Source organism: Diadema antillarum, unplaced genomic scaffold, assembly GCF_040938485.1.
Source record: "Diadema antillarum isolate AM-2024a unplaced genomic scaffold, OU_Dant_1.0 scf00000049, whole genome shotgun sequence".
Classification (NCBI taxonomy): Eukaryota; Metazoa; Echinodermata; class Echinoidea; order Diadematoida; family Diadematidae; genus Diadema; species Diadema antillarum.
In genome coordinates this window covers 1,524,368-1,546,453 of record NW_027270938.1, presented here as the reverse complement: position 1 = coordinate 1,546,453, position 22,086 = coordinate 1,524,368, and the positions used below count along the sequence as shown (strand labels likewise).

Genomic DNA, 22,086 nt, shown 5'->3' with positions numbered 1-22,086 from the left:
AAAGTGGCACAATTCGATATTTCACAAGGGTTCAAAATAGTTGAAAAGCCAACCTTTTGTCATTTCTTCTATATTTTCTGAAAGAGTAAAGTCATTTAATGAACCTGAAATTGTATTTTCTGCACCACATCTGCAACATATTTCTGTAGAACAGCGTAAAGTATTAGGTACAGTGTATGTCAATAGAAGCTTCTTTCATTTCTTAAAAATCCTTTTTACTCGTCACAAAATCAACTCAGATAAGTATTGACAGAATGGTACTACTGCTTTGAAAGTTACAATTAGTCATTAATGCACACTCTTGACTTACCTTTCAGTTCTAATAACTTTTAAAAGGAAAGGTACTACCGCTTTGATAATCTGTCAAAATTCAAAAATCTTGCCATGACATGCATTTCAAGTGGGTCGAAAGAATTCGTCTCATTCTAATCCCGTCATAGGTAACCGTGAACAAAATCAACGTTGATTATACACTGGCGATTAATTAATCATTATTACTATTATCATATTTAGACTCAATGGTTTTATTTTGGCTCGAACACTGCTGCCGCTTTTTTTCAGCAAATTGATCTGCACAGATGAAATGCTTTTATTCTGCGTGTGATATACAAATCATATCATGAATTGTATTGTATTGTAATCGATTCGCTTTGCATGATCAAGCCACAAATTTTGAAGGAAGATTATTGAAGGTAAAAAATGGACAAAACGTTTTTCTTTTTCAGCAACCCAAGACCCAATCTGGATAATTTCTCGTATCACGACGAGACGCAAGACATCGTCATAATTTCATCGACAATATCGTTTTCTGTAAACTGGCAGGTTGGAGTTTTGTTTGGTATTACGCTAACAACAATAGCAGCGAATTTACTAATTCTTGTTGCATTTTGTGCAGAAGGGAAATTATGGACTTACAGCAATTACTACATCCTCAACATGACGATAGCGGATCTCATGGTCGGACTTCTGTGCATGCCAATACGTGGGATGATATTCCTCTTTCAGCGTTCTTGGATTTTCGGTCAAACCTTCTGCCATATATTCATCGGTATCCAGAATGCGCTGCCAGGTGTTTCCATCTTTGGAGTCGTGATCATAAGCTTCGATCGTTATCTAGCAACCACGTACCCACTACGTCACCTCCAATGGAAGAGCAAAAAGCTGGCCATGACAGTTAGTGCAATAACCTGGCTTATTCCACTATTACTGTGGTTCGGCATAAGCACGATATGGGATCTGGTCAAACCATTAAGCAGCATAACGGCATCAGGATTTTGTCAGCCAAACTACGCTCAGGATGTAGTGATAAGCCTCATTGTTGCTCTTCTGCGAGCATGTATTCCGTTCTGCACTGTGGTCTTACTCTCCATTAAAATTTACCACAAGGCGAGATCGACAGGTAGCAATGAACACGGGAAGAATGACTTCAGATCTCCGTTTGCACTTGGGAAAGGCAATACCTTTACCCCGAGAGTCGTTGCGTTAGATAAATGGAGAGCGGATGGTCATTCGGCGCTGGCCGACAGCGCAAGGTCTAGAAAGATGAACACAGATGGTAACAAGGCTCTTCGCACTTTAGCCTTTTTGGTGGTGGCATTCTTTATCACCTGGTTACCAAGCACATTGGTCCTCTTCCTCCGCTCTGCTCTGCCTACATGGTACCTGCAACTGCCCTTTGAGATACCACTGCGAGAATCTGTGCGATGGATCGTGTTCTGCAACAGTATGATTAACCCCCTGGCATATGCCTTAGCGCAACCACTTTTTCACAAAGCTATCTTCAAGGTATGCTGTCGACGGGGACCGGGATAGTTCTAGTTAAGAATATCTGAAGACGTAGAGATTTAGCTGTGAATCATATCATAGGCATCTATTTGAAATCTAAAGTGCCAAATCTTAGAGGTCTGAAAACGTATCTTAATCTATCAAACACGTGACGACATTTCTATCCCGTGTACAACATCAATTGTACATGGTTTTACGTTATTAGGCTACTTTGCGTCGATCGAGTAATGAACTATACATTAAACTAAAAGATATATATCATTAGAAAATGATGTCTATATGGGTCATATTTCAAATGGAAAAACAAGAATTGAAATGTTGGATAGTATAATATACCTTCATCTATTAAGAAGTCACCCGATTACTTGCATCAAAAAGGCTAATAAATCTTAATTCTTTTAAAGTCAACGATAGACAAAAAAGAAAAGAAAATGCTGATGAAATGCCTGGGGAGGTTGGTTTACATACAATAAGAAACGAGGTTACTACAAGATATACAAATATGCATAAGTAGTACTGTCAAGAAAAGCGATTCCTGCGTATAAAAGTCTTTAACAGGAAAAATAGACAGTATCTAAGTTTCACCACTTCATGACATAGACTACAGTTCCTTATTCCGAATGTTAATCCGAAAAAAAAAAACCAACATGGTTCGATATTCCAAAGGTTTGTTAAGTGAAAAAAAAAAGAATACGTATAGTAAGTAGTACGCCCATTCTTTTGTTTTAGGTTTAACGATACTTATTTCATTTTCGGATAAACAAACGCTCGGAATAGTACCCCAAAGGACTTAACAATTCATCAACAATGTGCATGGAATACTGCCCATAGACAGCAAAAACATTTTACAGGGTTTAATACCAGAAAACACATCCCTAATACCTAACTGTGATATTAATTTTTTCCACTTGCAGCTTTCAAAAGCTGATTTATCATTCCGGACCAAGTATATTATCTTATGTTACAGATGACAATTCACTGTTCTGGCAGTTTATGTTATTCACTGATGATGAACATTCATTTTGATCTATTTTGTCATTTCAGACGAAAACACAGCAGCGTTTTATTATAGATTACAATCACCTTACTTTTACGTAATCAATCCGATTTTTAATGCTTTCTACATAATTTTTTCCCTTCCACAGGGTGTTTTATTTGTACACATATTCAGAAAGTGACGTTTACAAATAATTTTTTAATACACAACAGGATAAGAATTGAATGATAATTCAATCATCGACAAAAGTGGCCTACTGCACTTATACGTAATATAACAAAATTTCTTTACCTTTTTTACATAATAGCATATTGTGTGTGTGTGTGTCAACAATGAATATTATCCTTATATTGCACTTCCATAATGTTAAACATTTTAAATATCTGATTAACAGTTACACTCAGTAAAAAATAATCGAGTTCATATTTGTTCGTACAACTGCAATAAAATCAAATGAAAAATATTATCATATCAAATTAAAGAAATTTGCATTCTCTCTCGCACTGGTAGGTAACAAAGAAATGAATTTTACTCCCAAATGATCACATATTTTCCTCTTCTGAGGTGCAAAACTAAAAATTGCCAAAGAAGCACTATAATACACTGATGAGAACATGCCCTTCCTCATAACAATTGAAACAAAAACCAAATTTACATAATCCTTCGACTGATTTTGCGATTTGTCTCTTTTTCCAAGAAAGGGGGAAAGAGAGAATCGGAGCTTCTACTTTATAAAAGTCAAAATTTAAAATGGACTTTCTTTTTTTCTTTTTGCTGCGTGTATTGTAATCTCAGAAAGACAACGTCTCATGCCTCACTTTACACCATGTGTTAGAGAAACGAAAAATTCTTGCATGATTTGGATTTATACTTCTATCGCATTCCGCACATATTTCTGTCAATATTCGAACATTTTAGGAGTATCAGATATTTCGATGTGATGTGTATTGGCTGATATTATGTAGATTAAAATGTTAATCGAAACATGTATATCTACACTCGTAAGTGGAATCGTAGTCGTGTAGTACTTGCGTTTGTAAATTTGGACATCGTTACCTCGCACTAAAAAAAAAAAAATAAAGCGTTGATCAAACAAAACAATGGCAATGATGTATAGATGAATTTATTCTATTGTGCAATGAATGTTATTTTTGGAGTTGAGTGGTTCCTTATTTTTATCATTTTCATACATTGTACGGGGTTCATGAAAATGAAAGAGAATCTCTTCTTCTAGGTACTAAAACAGGTCTCCTTCTTTGACAATAAACATTTATGAAACATTTCAGATTTCACAAATATAATGCGATCATTGTGTTTAAAGAATCTGTCTTTTTTGCCATTCTTGAAATTCTTCCTTACCATTTACTTGAACATGCCTCATTAATCGTATGGTTAATTCTCCTTTCTCATTGTCTCACCGCAAGAGTTTAAAAATCAGGTGTGAACATAATATGTATCAACAGAACACATGACACTAATGCTCTGTCAGAAGAATTGAAGCTTAATGACATTGCATTTGTCAGGGCTTGATTTGTAGACATTTTGCTCATTATGCAGTATTCACAGAGTGATTAATCAATAACGGAATATCGGAATAAACGCATTTATTTTCTTCATTTCCATTTCTTAGAAATCAATACAGTTATCTATTCTTCGTTGGCAAAAAAAAACCACAACAACACAGGGTATCATACGCTCAGAAACCAACGAGTAGGTAGATAACAAAATGTCTAACTGGGATTGAGTTCAGATTCTTTGCACATAGTCACGTCGCATCGCCCTTAATGGCTCACCCCCAGGGGTCTCAGTAATCGGTAAGTTGCCCGAGTTCTCTAAGTGTTGGATCAGCTTCTGAGTCTGATCGATACCTTTCGTTGCTCCTCTTGACTCAACGGAGTGTACATGCACTCATATAGATCGCAAGTTAACAGGATATCAAAAGACAGTTGATATTTCCTTTCCCTTCTTCAAACAAAATGTAAAATCAATTGCTCTAGGACAAGCCCCCCCCCCACAACCCACCTCCCCCCCCAAAAAAAAAAACCAGCAAAAAACAAACAATAAACAGACGAAATGTTCAGATGGCTTGAATTTCCTTACACGTAAGGCAGACTGATGTTTTCTATTAGTATTACAATTATTCTTTGCATTCTGTTTCCTCCGCATTTTTATTTTGGTGGAGATTACAGGATAATGAAACACTGATGACTGCTTTAGGGAAGACGAATCTCCAGTCCTAATCGTAATACTACATTATGGTCCATAATCTTCAGCATGGCCACGTCGTCGATAACGTGGTCCTTCCCACAAAGGCTATAACCCATTATCCATTTTCTCTCTTCCCATTTAAGACATGCATGGTTTGTCGCTGCGGGCTATGTGTTAAATGTGAACAGACAAAATTGGACAGTGTGCTTAGGGTTTCTGGGAGTGACCAAGTTTATTGGACTGGTGGCCATGTCAAAGGTTATTGACCATAGAATGTTAGAAGAAACACTAAACATAAAGCCTAAAAACAAACCCTCATTCGTACAGGCTGGCCTATCCATTTGACCACTTTCATTGATAGATCTTGTCTATTCAGTGAGGTATTCATAGTCCCTTCATGTCACGCGCAAACTTGGAAAAAGTGCAATTTGTTATTATCGTCTTTAAAGTTCGTGTGCCAAGTCATGCATGACGTTTGTCAACATACTATTACGCCAGTTCGGAGATAGCTCATGTGCACATAGGTACAAATGACCTTTCATCTATCTAAGTTGGCACTTCACTTGATTCAACTAAGCGACAAAATGCATCAGTTTGCCTAACATAACAATTATGGAACTCATGACCACACTGATTCATCAATCAACACTTTGGAAATCATCCATTTTATTGTGCTGTATTGAATGCAGTAACATTTTTTTTTTGTTAACATTGACAAATACCAGGCTTGTTGTCAGGTAGATATCCTGGCAGCACACACCATTAACAAGGATTATATGAATAATCATTGCATCACAGATGCTTAACTCAGTGAATTTAAAAACCAACCTGTCTCCCGATACAAATGACCTTTTCCCGATCACTCGCAAACAGGTACCCCGAACTGGCTTCTTAGGTACCAATGGAAGAGGAAGAGTTCTTCTTTCCTCACAAAAAGCATTGTGCTCTCCATACCTGACAATAATACTTATGAAATACTTCCGTAGTCTCCAATACTGGATAAACTTTTTTATATGCACTGTCCAACATATGGCTCAAGAAAAAAATGACATTTACAATCGATACTTCCAATCTGTTAATAGAGGACACTTTCATGATTCTCGATCTTTCGGTTATTTCAACAGTTGGATATGGTCTCTATAATAATATCATTGCTGCTTATCAGTCTATCGGTGGTTGTACAGCGATGCAGGCTTTCAATGAAACGTCGGAGATCACTCATTGATCACTTATCTTTGTTAGTGTACTCTTACAAATCTGACAACAATAACAACAAGCAATTTTTTTCCAATGCATTTTCCATTTGAGCTTAAGAGCTATCAGTAACAGACGATTAATAGACATCGATCACCAGTGAAACACTGTTTAGATACTCCCTGAGCAATCAATGCGAGACCGTGCTCGGAATGATAACCAGTAAATAGCATAAATCCTATGGAATCTGACGTCTAATTGAACATTGCGGTTATCAATTACACAGCCAATGGTGCACGCAGGGGCGTGTATGTTATTTACAAAATAAGCCTGCGCAGTTACACAAATTTCGGAATGGTTGGCTCATGGAACTGCTACGACTTAGGTCCAGGATTGACATCAGGTTTCCTCACAAAGCTGATGTGATCACGGTCCTTCAATTTGATAAGGGTAGGCGGGGCTATAAAAGTGATGTATTCCGATTATTCATTCCTATTTAAAAAAAAAGTACAGGAGACTTATGACTCATTTCTAAATCAAATTCGAGGCTATATAAAAAGAGGTCTATGCTGAAATTGTCACTTCGTCATTAGCTTCTCTGGTCTACAAGTTCTCGCTGATGGAAATAACATCTTCGCTTTATACCTTTCCCCTGCGATTTTTTGTCGTCAGCAGGTAATGTCCAATTATTTATCTAGCTGTTACACGCTGTATATTGATGATTTATTTTGTCCATTTGCACCTGAAGTTTAATGGGATTGATAGTTTTGGTTGAGATGGGAATTCAGGTTTCAAACTTCTTTTGTGAGATAATCAGAAACCTTTGAAATATTAACGAGCATAACGATTTTAAGATTAAGTGAAAGTTGATATGATTAAGAATGGTTTTGAAGTAGCTGAGATATCCAAAAATAAAGAGGTACGAATAAAAGTTAAGACCCATCTATTATTAGGACCACTTTGTTTTTTTTGTTTTTTTTTTTGGGGGGGGGGGTGGGGGGTGGGGTGGATATCTCACCAATTTCATTCTTTCTCGTTTTCTGTATTTAGCCATGTATTTAATACCTACCCTTTTCCCCTTCCTTTCATTGATAGTCACGTAGAATTGAATGTCATTATTTTTTCATTACTAAAAACTTAAAAGGTTATCTCCCATACCGTTGCTTTTCCTTTCTGGGTGAATATCACAGTGATTTGTTGTTATAACTCAGGTATCTATATTTTTCGGGGTGTCTTTATAGAAGACAAGATCTTGTGAATGCTCGATCTTGATCGAGTCATTAGAGTGACTTGATCGAGTCATTAAAGTGTATAAAAAATCAAAGCCAAAACGAGAATGATTCTCACATGTTGTAGAAAGTAAATGTAATATCAAAGGAGAATGGGATTATAAGAGTTACGATGTCTCGTTCGTATACGATATACCTCACCTTCGTGGAATCTCACAAACCTCTTGATCAGGAGATACCCATCATCAAACCATGTGCCCTATAACAGAGCATGATATATTTCCATTGATGCACTGTTCATCGACAGCCAATGTTATTGCTGACATGAATACTCTTCATGGATGAATTTTTTTTTTTGGGTCAAAATATGAGGGATTTAATTCCCAAACAGGTAAAGCACCATTTTGTAAAAAAGTTACGGGTTTCATAGAAGAGGGCAAGAAAAATGTCCGACATTTTCTTCGTTTTTAATTTCTTAAAAAGGTTTCATCGCAAATATTTCAAGTTGGTAAGTTAAATATGTTTGGACATGCATATTATACTAACAAAGAATAAAAAAGCGTTGTGTATTATCATTCAATCATTTCAATAAAGGGAGGAGAACATTTTCTTTACGTGTTCTTTTCAGTAACTCGAGTTTCGAAGACGTCATGAACAACATCTCTTTTCACGACGGGACAGAAAATACCATCATCACTTCGTCAACAGTATCTCTGTCTGTAAACTGGCAGGTAGGAATTTTGTTTGGTGTAATGCTGACCACAATAGTCGCAAATTTGTTGATCCTAGTAGCATTCGCATCCGAAAGAAAACTGTGGACTTACAGCAATTACTACATCTTCAACATGACGATCGCAGATCTCATGGTCGGTCTTCTATGTATGCCGATACGTGGGATGATATTCCTCTTTCATGGATCTTGGATTTTCGGTCAAATCTTCTGCCACGTTTTCATCGGTATCCAGAATGCACTGCCAGGTGTTTCCGTCTTTGGAGTCGTGATCATAAGCTTCGATCGTTGCCTAGCAACCACGTACCCGCTACGGCACCTCCAAAGGAAGAGTAAAAAGCTAGCAGTGGTCATTAATGCTGTAACCTGGTTTATTCCCCTAATACTGTGGTTCAGCATTAGTACGATATGGGACCTGGTCCGACCACTAAGTCGTATGACGGCATCAGGATTTTGTCAGCCGAACTACGCTCAGCATGTTGAAACAAGCGCCACTGTCGTTCTTCTCCGTGCATGCATTCCATTCATAACGATACTTGTAATTTCCATTCAAATATATTCGAAGGTGAGGTTAGCAGGCAGTAATGAGCTCGGGGATATATATTTTCGAACTACCAGTGTTGCTTCAAAAGACAAGAGTTCTTCGTTTGACGTCGACCGAGACTCGAACAGATCAATGAGACAGGGCTGTCATCATGGCTTAGCTAAGATCTCAAGGTCAAAAAACCAAAGCACCGACAGTAGCAAAGCTCTGCGTACATTAACGTTCCTCATCGTAGCATTCTTCATTACTTGGGTACCGAGCACTTTGATCCTCATCCTGCGTTCGGCGCTTCCCAGATGGTTCCTTGGTCTGCCCTCTAGGACACTACTTCGGGAATCTGCGCGATGGTTTATGTTCTGCAACAGTATGATTAACCCGTTGGCATATGCCTTAGCACAGCCACTTCTTCGCAGGGCTGTGATGAAAGCATGCTGCCGAGGGCGGAAGCGATAGTTTTGGTTATAAGAAGAACGGTTACAAATCGTTATTCCGAACTTTCGTGATTCCGAAGGATTCTTAATGCGAAGATGAAATAAAGTTTGTTATTCCGAAGCTTCGATGTTCCAGAAATAAAACAATGTTCGTTTTCCGAAGTTCAGTAAATCCTGAAATGAAATAATGCTCCGAATGTTCGTTATTTCCGAAAATGGAAAGGTGTTCGTTATTGCGAAGGTTTGTTGATCCGAAAATGAAATAATGTTCGTAATTCCGAAGCTTCGTTGGTACGCTTGCGCCGTCTTAACACTTTTGGAGTAACGAACATTGTTATATTATTTCAATTTTCGGATATCAAAAGGAACCCTCTGAATAACAAACCTTATTTCATTTCTGCATTAACGAACCTTCGGAATAATGTTCGGATTAGCCAACCCTTTTTAACTGTCGAAATAAAAAAACCTGTAGGTTTACAGAATTTGGGTGTTTCGGGATAAGGATCCTCCGGCATAACGAAAATCACCTAAGAAGAACAAGTATAAGAGATGAGCGTATTGAAAGCATGTATGACTGAGAGCATTGAATGTTCCTTTATTTCTTTTAGTGTGTATAATAATATGTACGATCAAAGACAGATTAATTTTTTTTTTTCACTCGTAACACACAACCTTAGGATGCTTTCAGCCATCCTAACAAGGTGGAAAGCAAGTCAGCTTAAAAGAAAAAAAATGAAAAAGCTTCTAAGGCTTTCAGTGCTGAAATGAGCTATATGAGAAAGAGTTGATTTGCACCGGAATGAAACAAATTGCACTGATGAGAACGTTGATTACAGGTGTTTGATGAGAAGTGTGAAATAGAAAAAGGATCTGTTATTTTGATTTTTTTCCAAATTAATTTTAAACATTCAGATGTTACAATCAAATGTTGGCATGTTCCAATATTTCTACCAATTAGAAATTGCTGTTTTCTGTGGAATGCCTACATACTTTGTAGTGTTTTTACATCCAGTATAACTTTGCTCAGATTATTGAAAAAAGGGCGTGTATACAATGATACGTTTGTCTCCTCGGATTAATTAAAAAATTATTTGTTCAAAGAAAAGTCTGTACCAAGTGATGGGACATTTGCACTATAAAAAGGCAGCATTTACCCTCTTAAGAAGTCTACTATCCAGCGCTTTTAAACAGAGACAAGTTCGTTCGATATCTTGGCCACTGCACACATGTCATGTCGCCGAATGTCGGTCACAAAGTTCTTTTCGTCCTGAGGAATGGTGTCCTCTGTAAGGACTACATGTGGGGGAAGGGGTATGAAACAACGTAGAAAATTGCATCATCCATGTGGTATCAGTCAATATGTTGATGTTTTGGCACAAGGAATGAATGATAGAACATACAGCAAGGAAACGAAGTTGCCAGTCCACTTTCTTTAGCAACCAAGTCTTTTATTTCAAAGTGTGCAAGGGCCATTCCTACGAGTGCATTCATATGCCGTCACTTTGTTATGTTTGATTTGATTTGATTTGATTTATTAGTTCCTGCATTGTCATTATACATAAACACACAGATATATATACGGCGCTATATTAAAACCCATCATTTTCAATGGATTTAGCGCCTTTTGGAAGCAAGCTCTTCATATATATATACATATACATATATCCGTTGTGTATATATCCGTCGGGAATATATGGTCTGTTGACGGTCGAAAAGTGCTCAATGCTGTAAAGCAGAGCATATTAGGCGTACCCGTGTTTTGGTGCCTTGTCTGCTACCGGCGGTTTTACGCTGTCGCGATCTTCAGGCAGACTGACAAAGTGGTGTGTTTCTGTGCTCATGTTGCGCGGTGGATCGGTTTGACGCATGGATGGTTTTTCTTTTCCGGTGTCTGCATTTGGATATAAGTTCGGACCTTTTATTGAGTGCTTTTTTTGTTTCTGATGATGATGGTCTTCTCATCGAGGCAGAGGTTGCACATGCCACTCCTTCTTAGAGTTAAGTTTGACTTTTTTTTTGGATGTCCCATGTCAGTGTGAAGTTTGACATTATCTTTAAACGAAGACATATTCCACAAACACAGGTACGCCTATATATATATATATATATATATATATATATATATATATATATATAATTTTATATATGACCCTCCACCACAAAACAAACAAAAAGTCCACAGACATGAATGTTTAGTTAAGACCAAATTCTGAAAGAGCAGACTTTAAGCTTTACAATGATGTATAACTCAAATCAAATGGACTCTCCTAACCTATCTAAATATTGGGAAGAAAGCACAAACTCAGGAAAAGTGTGAACTGAGAAAAGAGGCTCTGAAGTTCAGTGTCTATTCAAGCGCTTAATGAATAGGACAAAAAAAAAAAAACAGGAAGTAAACCACCGGAATAACAACAATGAAGGGATTATCAGATTAATCTGAAATTGAATATGTCTCATTAAAACATTCTGTCAATAATCAACGCCAACTTTCCAAGCAGTAGCATTATCCTTTCAAAAGTTATTAGAGTTGAAAGTGAAGAGTGTGTACAAGGTTTTTCAAAAATGAAAAGGGGATTCTAAAGACACACCTAATCACACTATTTTACCAAAAATGTTCGAGATAATCTGCTAAAAAAAAAAACCACTTTCCTGCCCGTTTCATGATCCCAAATTCTAGTATGATGTAAAAGAAGACTTGCTCTTTCAGAAAATATGAAAAAGTCAAGATTGGGTAGGTTGACCCATTTCACCTATTTTCAGTCCTCATACAAAATCAGTGTGTGCGACTTTTTGTTCGTTTTGTGATGCACGGTCACATACATGTATATACATATGTATATATATATATATATATATATAAGTAATATATACAGTGTATATTAATGCATATACATTTTTAATGCCATACATTTTCATAAAGATAAGTTAGTAACAAAGTCGTTTTTCTTCATTGATTTTACAAAGTACAGCAAAACGTATCAGCGATACGATGAATAATACAGAACAGCTAAACAGCTTAAGCGTAGCTTATGTAGTGATGTGATCAGAATTGCTACATTAACACTGAGAAACACGGAATTCTCCAACATGCCGCACTATAAACCTCTGAAAATTGAGTAGCACCAAGGCTCTTAAATACCTCTCTCTTAGATGATACTTTATGCTATGTTGAAGGGAGATATAGTGAGGAGAAACACACATTAGATAATTGGATTGAATTTAAATACCTGGACGCAGGTTATGATACAAGCCACCTCTGAAAAAAGAAAATCCAGAAAGATTTTGGGCTTTCGTTATGCGAGAGATATATCCATTGTTCATTAGTCCATCAAGAACAGCTTCAATTCAGTTTCGATTTCACTTTATTCAAAATTTCTCATAAGGCGTTCAAAAAAGGATATCAGCATAAACTCTTTAACCTTGTCAATTAAAAACAAAGGAAAAATACAAACATAATATAAACAATAATTGTAATGACAACCAGTAAAAATCGAAATTATGATTCGGGTTGTAGAAAGGGAAATATGATAGAGTGCAAAGCTTAAAAGTTCATTTCTGGTTGTATAAAGGGAAATTTATGACAGAGCTCAAAGCTTAAACCAATTGGAAAGTAATTGCTAAAAACTTAGAATGTGCACTAACTTTATCATATCAAATAGAAACTGAAATTACTAATATTATCATTGATATGTCTGTATGAGATAAAAGTTTACATAAACAAATCAGTAAATAGTGTAAATGCTAAAAGAATCCAAGTTGAAATTGAAATTTGCATCCACTAATTTGACAATAAATACTGCGCAAATGTGGGCGCGCATAATTATTCATTAATACAATACAAGCATGCGAAGTTTAAGATTGGTTAGCACCCGGTTTCGTCTCGTGGCTAACGTGGTAACGATGCTGTAAATTGAATAAGGGAAAGGTGGAGAAACAAAAGTGATGTATTATGATGCTTGAGAATTCAACATAATTTTGATTTGATTTGATTTGATTTGATTTATTGGTTTCTGTATCATCATTGTACATATACACATTCATGTACAAACATAAATATGATAATATATATAAGTATTTTCTTGTTCATTGCCTGTGTACAATGTACAGCAAAAGTACAACAAAACATACTACAATGAATAATACAGAGGGGCTACAGCATAAGCGTAGCTTGATTTGCGTGCAGCCCCCGTAGCATAACATAATATTATAATGTACATCGGAAGGAGAATAGGAGGGAGGGATGACTTGCATAGAGATAGGATAGTTGAAAGGAGAAAGGGAAGGGAGAGGTTTATCTGCTTTCACTAAAGGTTTATACAAAATAAAATCACCTGTATCACTGATTAGCAAGACATGACAAAATATTTCTTCAACGAGGTACAGGTGGACAGTTGATACAGGTCATGGTCGGTTACATAATCATTATTACATAATAGATTGATTGTGTCGATATTTGTACGAAAGAATTTCGTGTATATAACAATGACAATGGAATTACTGATATTCAGATAACAACATCGTTTTTACAGCCTTCCTAAAAAAATACGTGGACTTTAAACTTCGAATTTCAGAAGGAAGAGAATTCCAAACATCGGGTCCGGTGTGTCTGACAGATTTCAGAGCCATCACTGTTTTGGGATTATACAAGTGAAACTTATCAGATTGTCTTGTTGGATAAGAATTTATTTCCTTATTTAATTGAAATAATGAGTAAAAAGAAGATGACAACTGACCATTATGTAAGCGAAACATAAAGAGTGAGTTTTGCAAAAAAATAATGTCATTTACCTTAAGTGTTCTTAATTCTGCGAATAGAGGATCTGAATGGTCTCGATAACCTGAGTTGGTGCATATACGTATTGCTTTCTTTTGCAAAAGTAATATACTATCAATGTGGCTTTTTGAAGTTGCCCATACAATGTTGCAATAAGAAATGTGCCATAATATCAATGAATTATATAACATAAATAAAATATTCTGAGGGACATAATACTTTAACTTTTGAAGTATACCAACATTACGAGATACTTTATCAGAGATATATTGTATATGAACATTCCATTTCATATTTTCATTTATATATATTCCGAGGAATTTAATACTCTCTTTTTGTTCCAATAATACACCATCCACCATAGTATTTAAATGTTGCATTTCATTGTTGTGCTTCTTGTTATAGAAATACATAAAATTTGTCTTTTTCAGATTAAGTGATAATCTATTACTCTTAAACCACATAGATAATTTCGGTAATTTAGTGTTAAGAGTTCTTAGGAGCGAATGAAAATCAGAATTGGAACAAAATGCATTGGTGTCATCAGCAAACATAATATATTGCAGTGACTTAGATGAGTTTGAAATATCATTTACATACACTAGAAATAATAACGGTCCCAATATTGATCCTTGTGGGACTCCACATTGTAAAGGTAATACTTCAGAGTTAACAGACTCACAGTACACATATTGCTTTCTATTTAACAATTAATCTTTAAACCATTCAAGTGGAATGCCACGAACACCATAGGACTGCAATTTAAGTACGAGGATAGTGTGGTCAAGAGTGTCGAATGCCTTGCTTAGGTCTATGAAGACACCGATGACATGTTTTTGTTCAGCTAAGGCAGTCGACACTCTATCGTATAATTGGGCTAGTGCCATATCTATTGAATGAAATTTCCTGAAACCATACTGGTCTTGGTTAAATATATCATATTGTGTCAAAAAATCATACAATCTATTATATACAAGCCTTTCTATTACTTTAGAAATATTAGAAAGAATAGAAATGGGACGGTAATTTGATACAAAAGAAGAGTCATCTTTTTTATATATTGGAATAACTTTAGCAATTTTATATGCATTCGGAAATATACCAGTTGAGAGTGACAAATTACAAATGTACACTAAGGGTGTCAGTATACTACCAATAATCTGTTTTAAAAAATACGTACTCATTTCATCATGACCAGTTGCATAACTTGATTTTAATGAGTGAACAATGTCAAGAATCTCACCATAATCTGTTGGTTTAAAAAATAATGAATTATTATTTGACGCACCTAAATACTGCGAAAAATCAGTTTGTGTGGGATCTATTTTTGAAGCTTGACTAGGACCTGTAGCAACAAAATACTCATTGAAACAACATGCTACATCCCTAGGGTTACAGAGTGTTTGACCGTAACGCATAATTTGAAATGTTGACATATTCTTTTGCTTACCAATAACATCATTAATAACTTTCCAAGTGGCTGACATATTTCCAGTAGCATTTTGAAAGACTTCTGTATAAAACATCCTACGGGAAAGCCTTATAATTTGTGTCAATTTATTTCTATATAATTTATATCGATTAACATTATCATTCTTAGGATACCGTAAACTGCATTTATATTACATATTTCTTTTCTTTATTGATCGGAAAATTCCTTTTGTTATCCATGGATTTTTAATTTTTCTATTACTTTTCCTTTCAATTGCGGGGATATGTTTGTTAGAATAAGAAAGAAATATATTCCAAAACGTATCATAAGCAATGTTTGGGTCTGCGCAAAGCAATACATCATCCCATGTCTCCGAGATTAAATCGTCGTTGAGTAATGATATATTTTCTGATGTGAATTTGCGTTTCTTCTTACTTTCTGTTTGCTTGACATGGGAATGTTGTATCTCGTCACAGATAAAAAAATATAGGTAAATGATCAGATATATCACTATACAAAAGACCAGATTTCGAATGATCTGTGTCAATATTAGTAACAATATCATCAATCAATGTTGATGAGTTAACCGTCATTCTCGAGGGCTTATCTGTAGTGGCATTACAGAAATTTGCTTGCAAAATATTGCAAAACTTATTCTTAGCATTATTTCCTTGATTCAAAAGATCAATATTGAAATCACCCATCAAGTAAACATCTTTGTTTTCTTGATTGATCAGCTCTAATAAAACATCCAAATTTTCCAAAAATAAATTACTGTCTGTATGAGGTGGCCTGTATACAACACAAAGTATTATATTTCTTCTATTACATATATCAATTTCAACACACATGCAATCAAATTCATTTCCGTTATATATCAAATCACGTCTTACTTTAAACGATAACGAGTGTGATAAGAACAAAGCAACTCCGCCCCCTCGTCCGCATTTTCTATCAGACCGGACAACAGAATATCCATCAATGTTATATAAAGGGGGAGATTTGTCGTTAAGCCATGTTTCTGTGACACCAATAACTGAAAATTTCATATTTATCGCAGACAATAATTGCATATTTTCAAAATTTTTTTGAAGACTGCGAGCATTAACGTGTAATATACTGAGAAAATGTTCATTGCTAGAAAATTCTGAATTAAACTCGTCAGGTAAATAATACCGACATTGGACATTTTTATGTGTACATAGATTGATTTCTTCCACATTTTAAATAGGAACAACATATTGACCATAACATGATCATAAATATTTGCTTACGAATTACTGAAAGCAGACAAAAAGGGAAGGAAGGAATAGGGCAAGTCATATAGAATGTGCGTGTGAAGGTATGTGTGCTGATGGATGAGTGCGAGGTGCGACATGGTATATCATCATGGTACCTCATTAAATTACGAACTACAAAATTAGCGATTGTTTTGCACATCTCAACTGAATTATTTCCAATGAAACATAAGGACGCTCCACAGCGATCAAAAGTACATACTAAAAAAAAGCTCAATTTCAAATCGAGCTTTGTTTGTCGAGAAGACTATAACAAACAAAGTCATTATTATTATGGTGTAACAAACTTGTCATTATAGCTGACAACTCGCAGCAGCAATGACAGCAAAATATCAAATACTTAATATCGTTTAACATTTATCCAATTTCAACGACATTCATTTAATTTCTGAATTATTCATATCGTTTATATCTATCCAATCTCACCAATAATCTTTTAATCATATAAAAACATTCAAAATATATTTATTTTTATGTAGGTATATGAAATTCATATCAGATACGGAAAAAGAAAAATGTCCGTTTAAAACGGAAAAAGAAGAAAAAACAACAAGCGAGGCATGTTGAGGTCTGGTGTGACATGGAATAAATAGCCCAGCAGTGGAGTTACACTGATATGGATACATGTACAAAAAAGAAAAGGAATTCAAGAGAAGCCAAGCGGGCGTGTATTAAGAGCACGTCCGTCCAATGAGTACACAAATTACAATTACGGTATTATTCCGCCCACCTGACAAAGAGAACGGGAAATGCTTGTAGGACAATAACAGGGCAGATACCAAAGTGGCGAAGTTCCAGAGTTCATGAACCTTGTGCTATCAGTCCTTTAAATGCTCATAAGAAATGAGAAAAAAAAAACGAAAACAAAAGCAAAACTGAATTTCATTATGATACAGGTTAACTAGGTGACAAACACTTCTTACATGAGTGTGTACAGTCCATTCTAAGGGTAATGAATAATGTAAATAGGCTTAGGCTGATATGAATACATGTACAAAAAAAAAATGGAATTCAAAGAAGCCAAGCGGGCGTGTATGGAGAGCTTATACACATACACATTGGGTACACAAATTACATTTGAGGGATTGTTCCGCTCACCTGAAAAAAAAAATGGTGTTGCATAACTTATGTACTGACATTTACTGTAATTAGACTTGTTGTATAAAAGTATAAGAGTGCTGAATATAAGAACGGCTGACGTAAAGGCAACGGAATTCAGGCACGAGAAGTCAATGTAAATGCTTTAGAAAGTACCTCTGATGGATACGCAGAAGACATACTGTATGCATTATACGTGGCTTTCAGAGCAAAAGAGAAAGAACACGAAAAAAAGGTGGAAATGGCGCCATATGACTTCAGGCATGTCATCAAAACAGATATTTCTTTTCAGAAACCTTAGTACCTAAATCAGTGAAGTTATTTAAATTGATCTGATTCAAGTTAAAAAAAAAAATCAAATTCTCATGAGTTTAGGCCAACCTTTTCAAAAAGAACAATTTGGGAAACGTATTGGCGTAGGCCTTATAACAAAATGGCAATTCATCAGAAATTATAAAATTCAGCTTATAGATGTCATACTATCATGCTCTTTGATTAAAAATAAATCTACAAAACTTCTTACGTTAAACATTACATAATTATGATTTGACATTATCTATACAGGACATTTCATTTCAATGCCATCAATACAGCAGTGTTTCTCCGGTAGGGCATTATTATCAAAAAATCCATAACAATATTATAATTGGAAATCATCATATAAATGGGCTATTATGCAAAACATGACTGTAAACCTACTACAAATAGAAAATACTTTTGTAGACAATGCTTGGGGTCACATTGGATGTGAATAATAATGACGGGCATTATATGCATTATGGAAAAAGAAAAGTACATTGGATCATCAAACATCCTGATTGAAACTTCAGTTAGATAATCAATTGAAATTGTAGGGGTTACCACCAAGTTGTCGCCATTTGCCGGCGTAGAATCTCAGCTTGGTTCCTGCCTTGTAGAACTCCTGAACCTGTTTCACCCATTTCTGTTTCTCTTGCAGGTCAAGTGGCGTCAGGTCATCGGTAATGAAATACTGCTCATTCTTCAGGACATCTCTTGTGCGACGCAGCACTTCGACTTTATCGCGATATGATAACAGTTTCACCAGAACATGTCGAGGTTTCCCTTCGTTTCTTTTCCCATCTCTTTTACCATTCCTATAAAGTCACATTTGAGGATATAAGAAGAGAAGTCTATGCTGAAATTACCACTTTGTGATCAGCTTTCCGGGTCAACCAGGCTCTCAGTGATGGAAAGGGAATCTTCAGTCACCTCTTCGCCGGGTTTTGATTTCTTCAGCAAGGTAATGCCGATTGATTATCTATTCAAGTCGCTGTCTGTTGATACATGGTCCATTTGATGCAAATATTCACTATCTCATTTGATATTTTTGCCTACGCGCACCCTCATTACATTCGTTATATTGATTAGATATCGTAATAAAGGTTTTCCCGCCCAATTTCATTAGACTTGCATTCAAATTCATGAAAAGGCTTTCAAATGCAAGCGATTTGGGCCACCGCTTTATACTCTAATGGTTCATTTTAGTTCTTTTAGCATTCAATTTCGTTTCATGTTATTCTTAAATTCCATTTAATTTAGAGAGAAATTCTTTCAATTCAACGACTCAGAGGTGGCATTCATTTTCTCGCAAGCTGGATCGACGTTCACTTTCGTCCCTAGTACCAGTTTTAATTTTATTTATAGGAATGCAACTTCGAAATTTCAAATTTCAAATTCAGTCAACGTAAGAAGTTCCAATGTGTTTCTACATGTCCTTTCTTTTTTTTTTCTCTGTGATATATTGGATAACTGTTTACAATTACATTATAATGTCAAAGTTTCATTTACTTCAGTTTGGTCTATTAATTGTATTGCCTGTATAATCTTGTCTTCCACCTTCAAATTACCCCTTGCAGTAGGCCTATCGATGTAACATGATTAAGGGAATGGCTATATCTCAAAATTTTGTATAACATTCGAATTTACATTTTCATTCCATTCCTACCTTCTTCTTGTCCATATCATAAGTTGCTACAATCGGCTCAGCTGTAGATGTGTTTTACCCAAGGGTTTCGTCAGTGATATAGTCTTGCGTCGCCGACAAATTCTGTCTATATTAAAGATATTCATGTATACCCTTCTCTAGTAGCGTTAAAGTCTTGTATAAATATAATGTACATGTACCTGCTTAAAAAAGGAGTTATACGAGTTTTCATTGGCCATATATTAGCTATAAAAAAAGCAAAAGACCTATTTCAAGACACATTAAGTTGCCATATTCAAATAGATGAATAACTACAAAGAATATGAGAAACGACGAAAAACACTGCCCATATATTGTAAATGTTTGCCTTATTGTGAATTTGAATTCCTTAATCTTCTTCAGGACGATGCTGATGAGAATTTGAATGCGTTGCACGTGTATCTTTAATTTAAACGCCATTTTTACATGTTTATTTGAGAAACTCATGAAAACGCATGCTTATGAAGTTGAATTGAATGAACTATAGTTAGTTTGCTGATCTCGGTGATCATTCAAATTCACTCGATCTTGAATGATCGCATTGTTAAATCGAATGCAAATCTGATGAAATTGGGTGGGAAAACCTACACTATGTCCCTTTTCCATGATTTTGGATGCATGTTAATTCTGTTCTCCACACTGCATATTGTGACGTCACGTGTGTAGAAAAAAAATATTTCACAGAGACTTTGTGGTCGGATATCATTATCCTCGTCGACTTTGTTTCTGGTGAATTTTCATTTTTCATTGCTCCCAGATTTCAATATATAGCTAGTTATTACTTTTCAAAGGCTGATTTTAAAAGACAATCCTATCAACTCATGAAGTGAATAAATCCAAAATGAAATTCTAAATTCCATATCTTACATAAATAAAAGTTATGTAACAAAACAAAATGTCAGTTGGGAAAGTTTGATTGTGTTAGTCTATAATAAAGGAAGAAAAAAAATCACAATTCTGCTGTTGAGGAAAATCCATTTTACCAAAGTAGGCCTATATGCCACCTAGCAGAGTATGATAAACATCCAATATAACATTTCTCACAATGAATATGAATTTATACGCAAATGTCACCGACTGAAATTGCAATGTATATAATCATGCAATTTTTAGAATATATTCAATCAAACATAGGCAGCAAAGATTCAACAAATCACATTGAAATAATTTCTAAGCGGCAAGAGCATTCCTGTATTCTTTTTCAGTACATCCAGCTTTGATAACATCATGGACAACTTCTCCCATCACAACGACACAGAAAACACCATCATCATCTCGTCAACATTATCTCTGTCTGTAAACTTGAAGGTAGGGGTACTATTTGTTATCATGCTGACGACGATAGTTGCAAATTTGTTGATCCTAGTAGCATTTGGATCGGAAAATAAACTGTGGACTTACAGCAATTACTACATCTTCAACACGACGATTGCAGATCTCATGGTCGGACTTGCATGATGTGCATGCCAATACGTGGGATGATATTTTTCTTCCATGGATCTTGGATTTTCGGTCAAACTTTCTACCACGTTTTCATCGGTATCCAGAATGCGCTGCCTGGTGTTTCTGTCCTTGGAGTCGTGATCATATTAAGCAACGATCTTTACCTAGCAACCTCGTACCCGCTACGCCACCTCCAAAGGAAGATTAAAAAACTAGCAGTGGTCATTAATGCTGTAACCGGGTTTATTCCCCTAGTATCATGGTTCAGTATAAGCACAATATGGGACCTGGTCAGACCACTAGGACTGATGGCGGCATCCGGGCTTTGTCTGCCGAATTACGCTCGGCATGTTGAAACAAGCGTCATTGTTGTTCTTCTCCGCGCATGCATTCCATTCATATTAACGATACTAGTACTTTCTATTCAAATATACCGCTAGGTAAGTTAGCAGGCAGTAGTGAGCTTAAAGATATAGACTTTCGAGCTACTAGTGTTGTCGCCAAGGTTAGACGTCGTCGTTTGACGTTGCACAGGACTCCAGCAAAACAGAGGATCATGGTCGTCATCATGGCTTAGCCAAGATCTCAAGGTTAAAAACCCGAAGCACAGACAGTGGCAAAGCTCTGCGCACATTAGCGTTCCTCATCGTAGCGTTCTTCATTACATGGGTACCGAGCACTTTGATCCTCATCCTGCGTTCGGCGCTACCCACGTGGTTCCTTCATCTTCCCTTTGTGATTCCACTGAGGGAATCTGTGCGATGGGTTATGTTCTCTAATAGCATGATTAACCCGTTGGCATATGCCTTGGCGCAGCCACTTCTTCGCAAGGCTGTAATGAAGGCATGCTGCCGGGGTAGAAGCGATTAGGTTAGAAAAGAAGAACTGAAATATCTCTATATCTCTATAATTTCTGAAATCACTTTTAGAGAAACTCTA

General features: G+C 35.9%; 1 protein-coding gene across 1 annotated transcript; it reads left to right on the top strand.

Moving 5' to 3' along the window:
• The first annotated feature begins 936 nt into the window (after positions 1 to 936).
• Positions 937 to 1,812, top strand: LOC139715438 (alpha-1A adrenergic receptor-like). Its single transcript, XM_071627011.1, has one exon. It carries the CDS (start codon positions 937 to 939, stop codon positions 1,810 to 1,812), a length of 876 nt encoding a protein of 291 aa, XP_071483112.1.
• Positions 1,813 to 22,086: the final 20,274 nt, after the last annotated feature.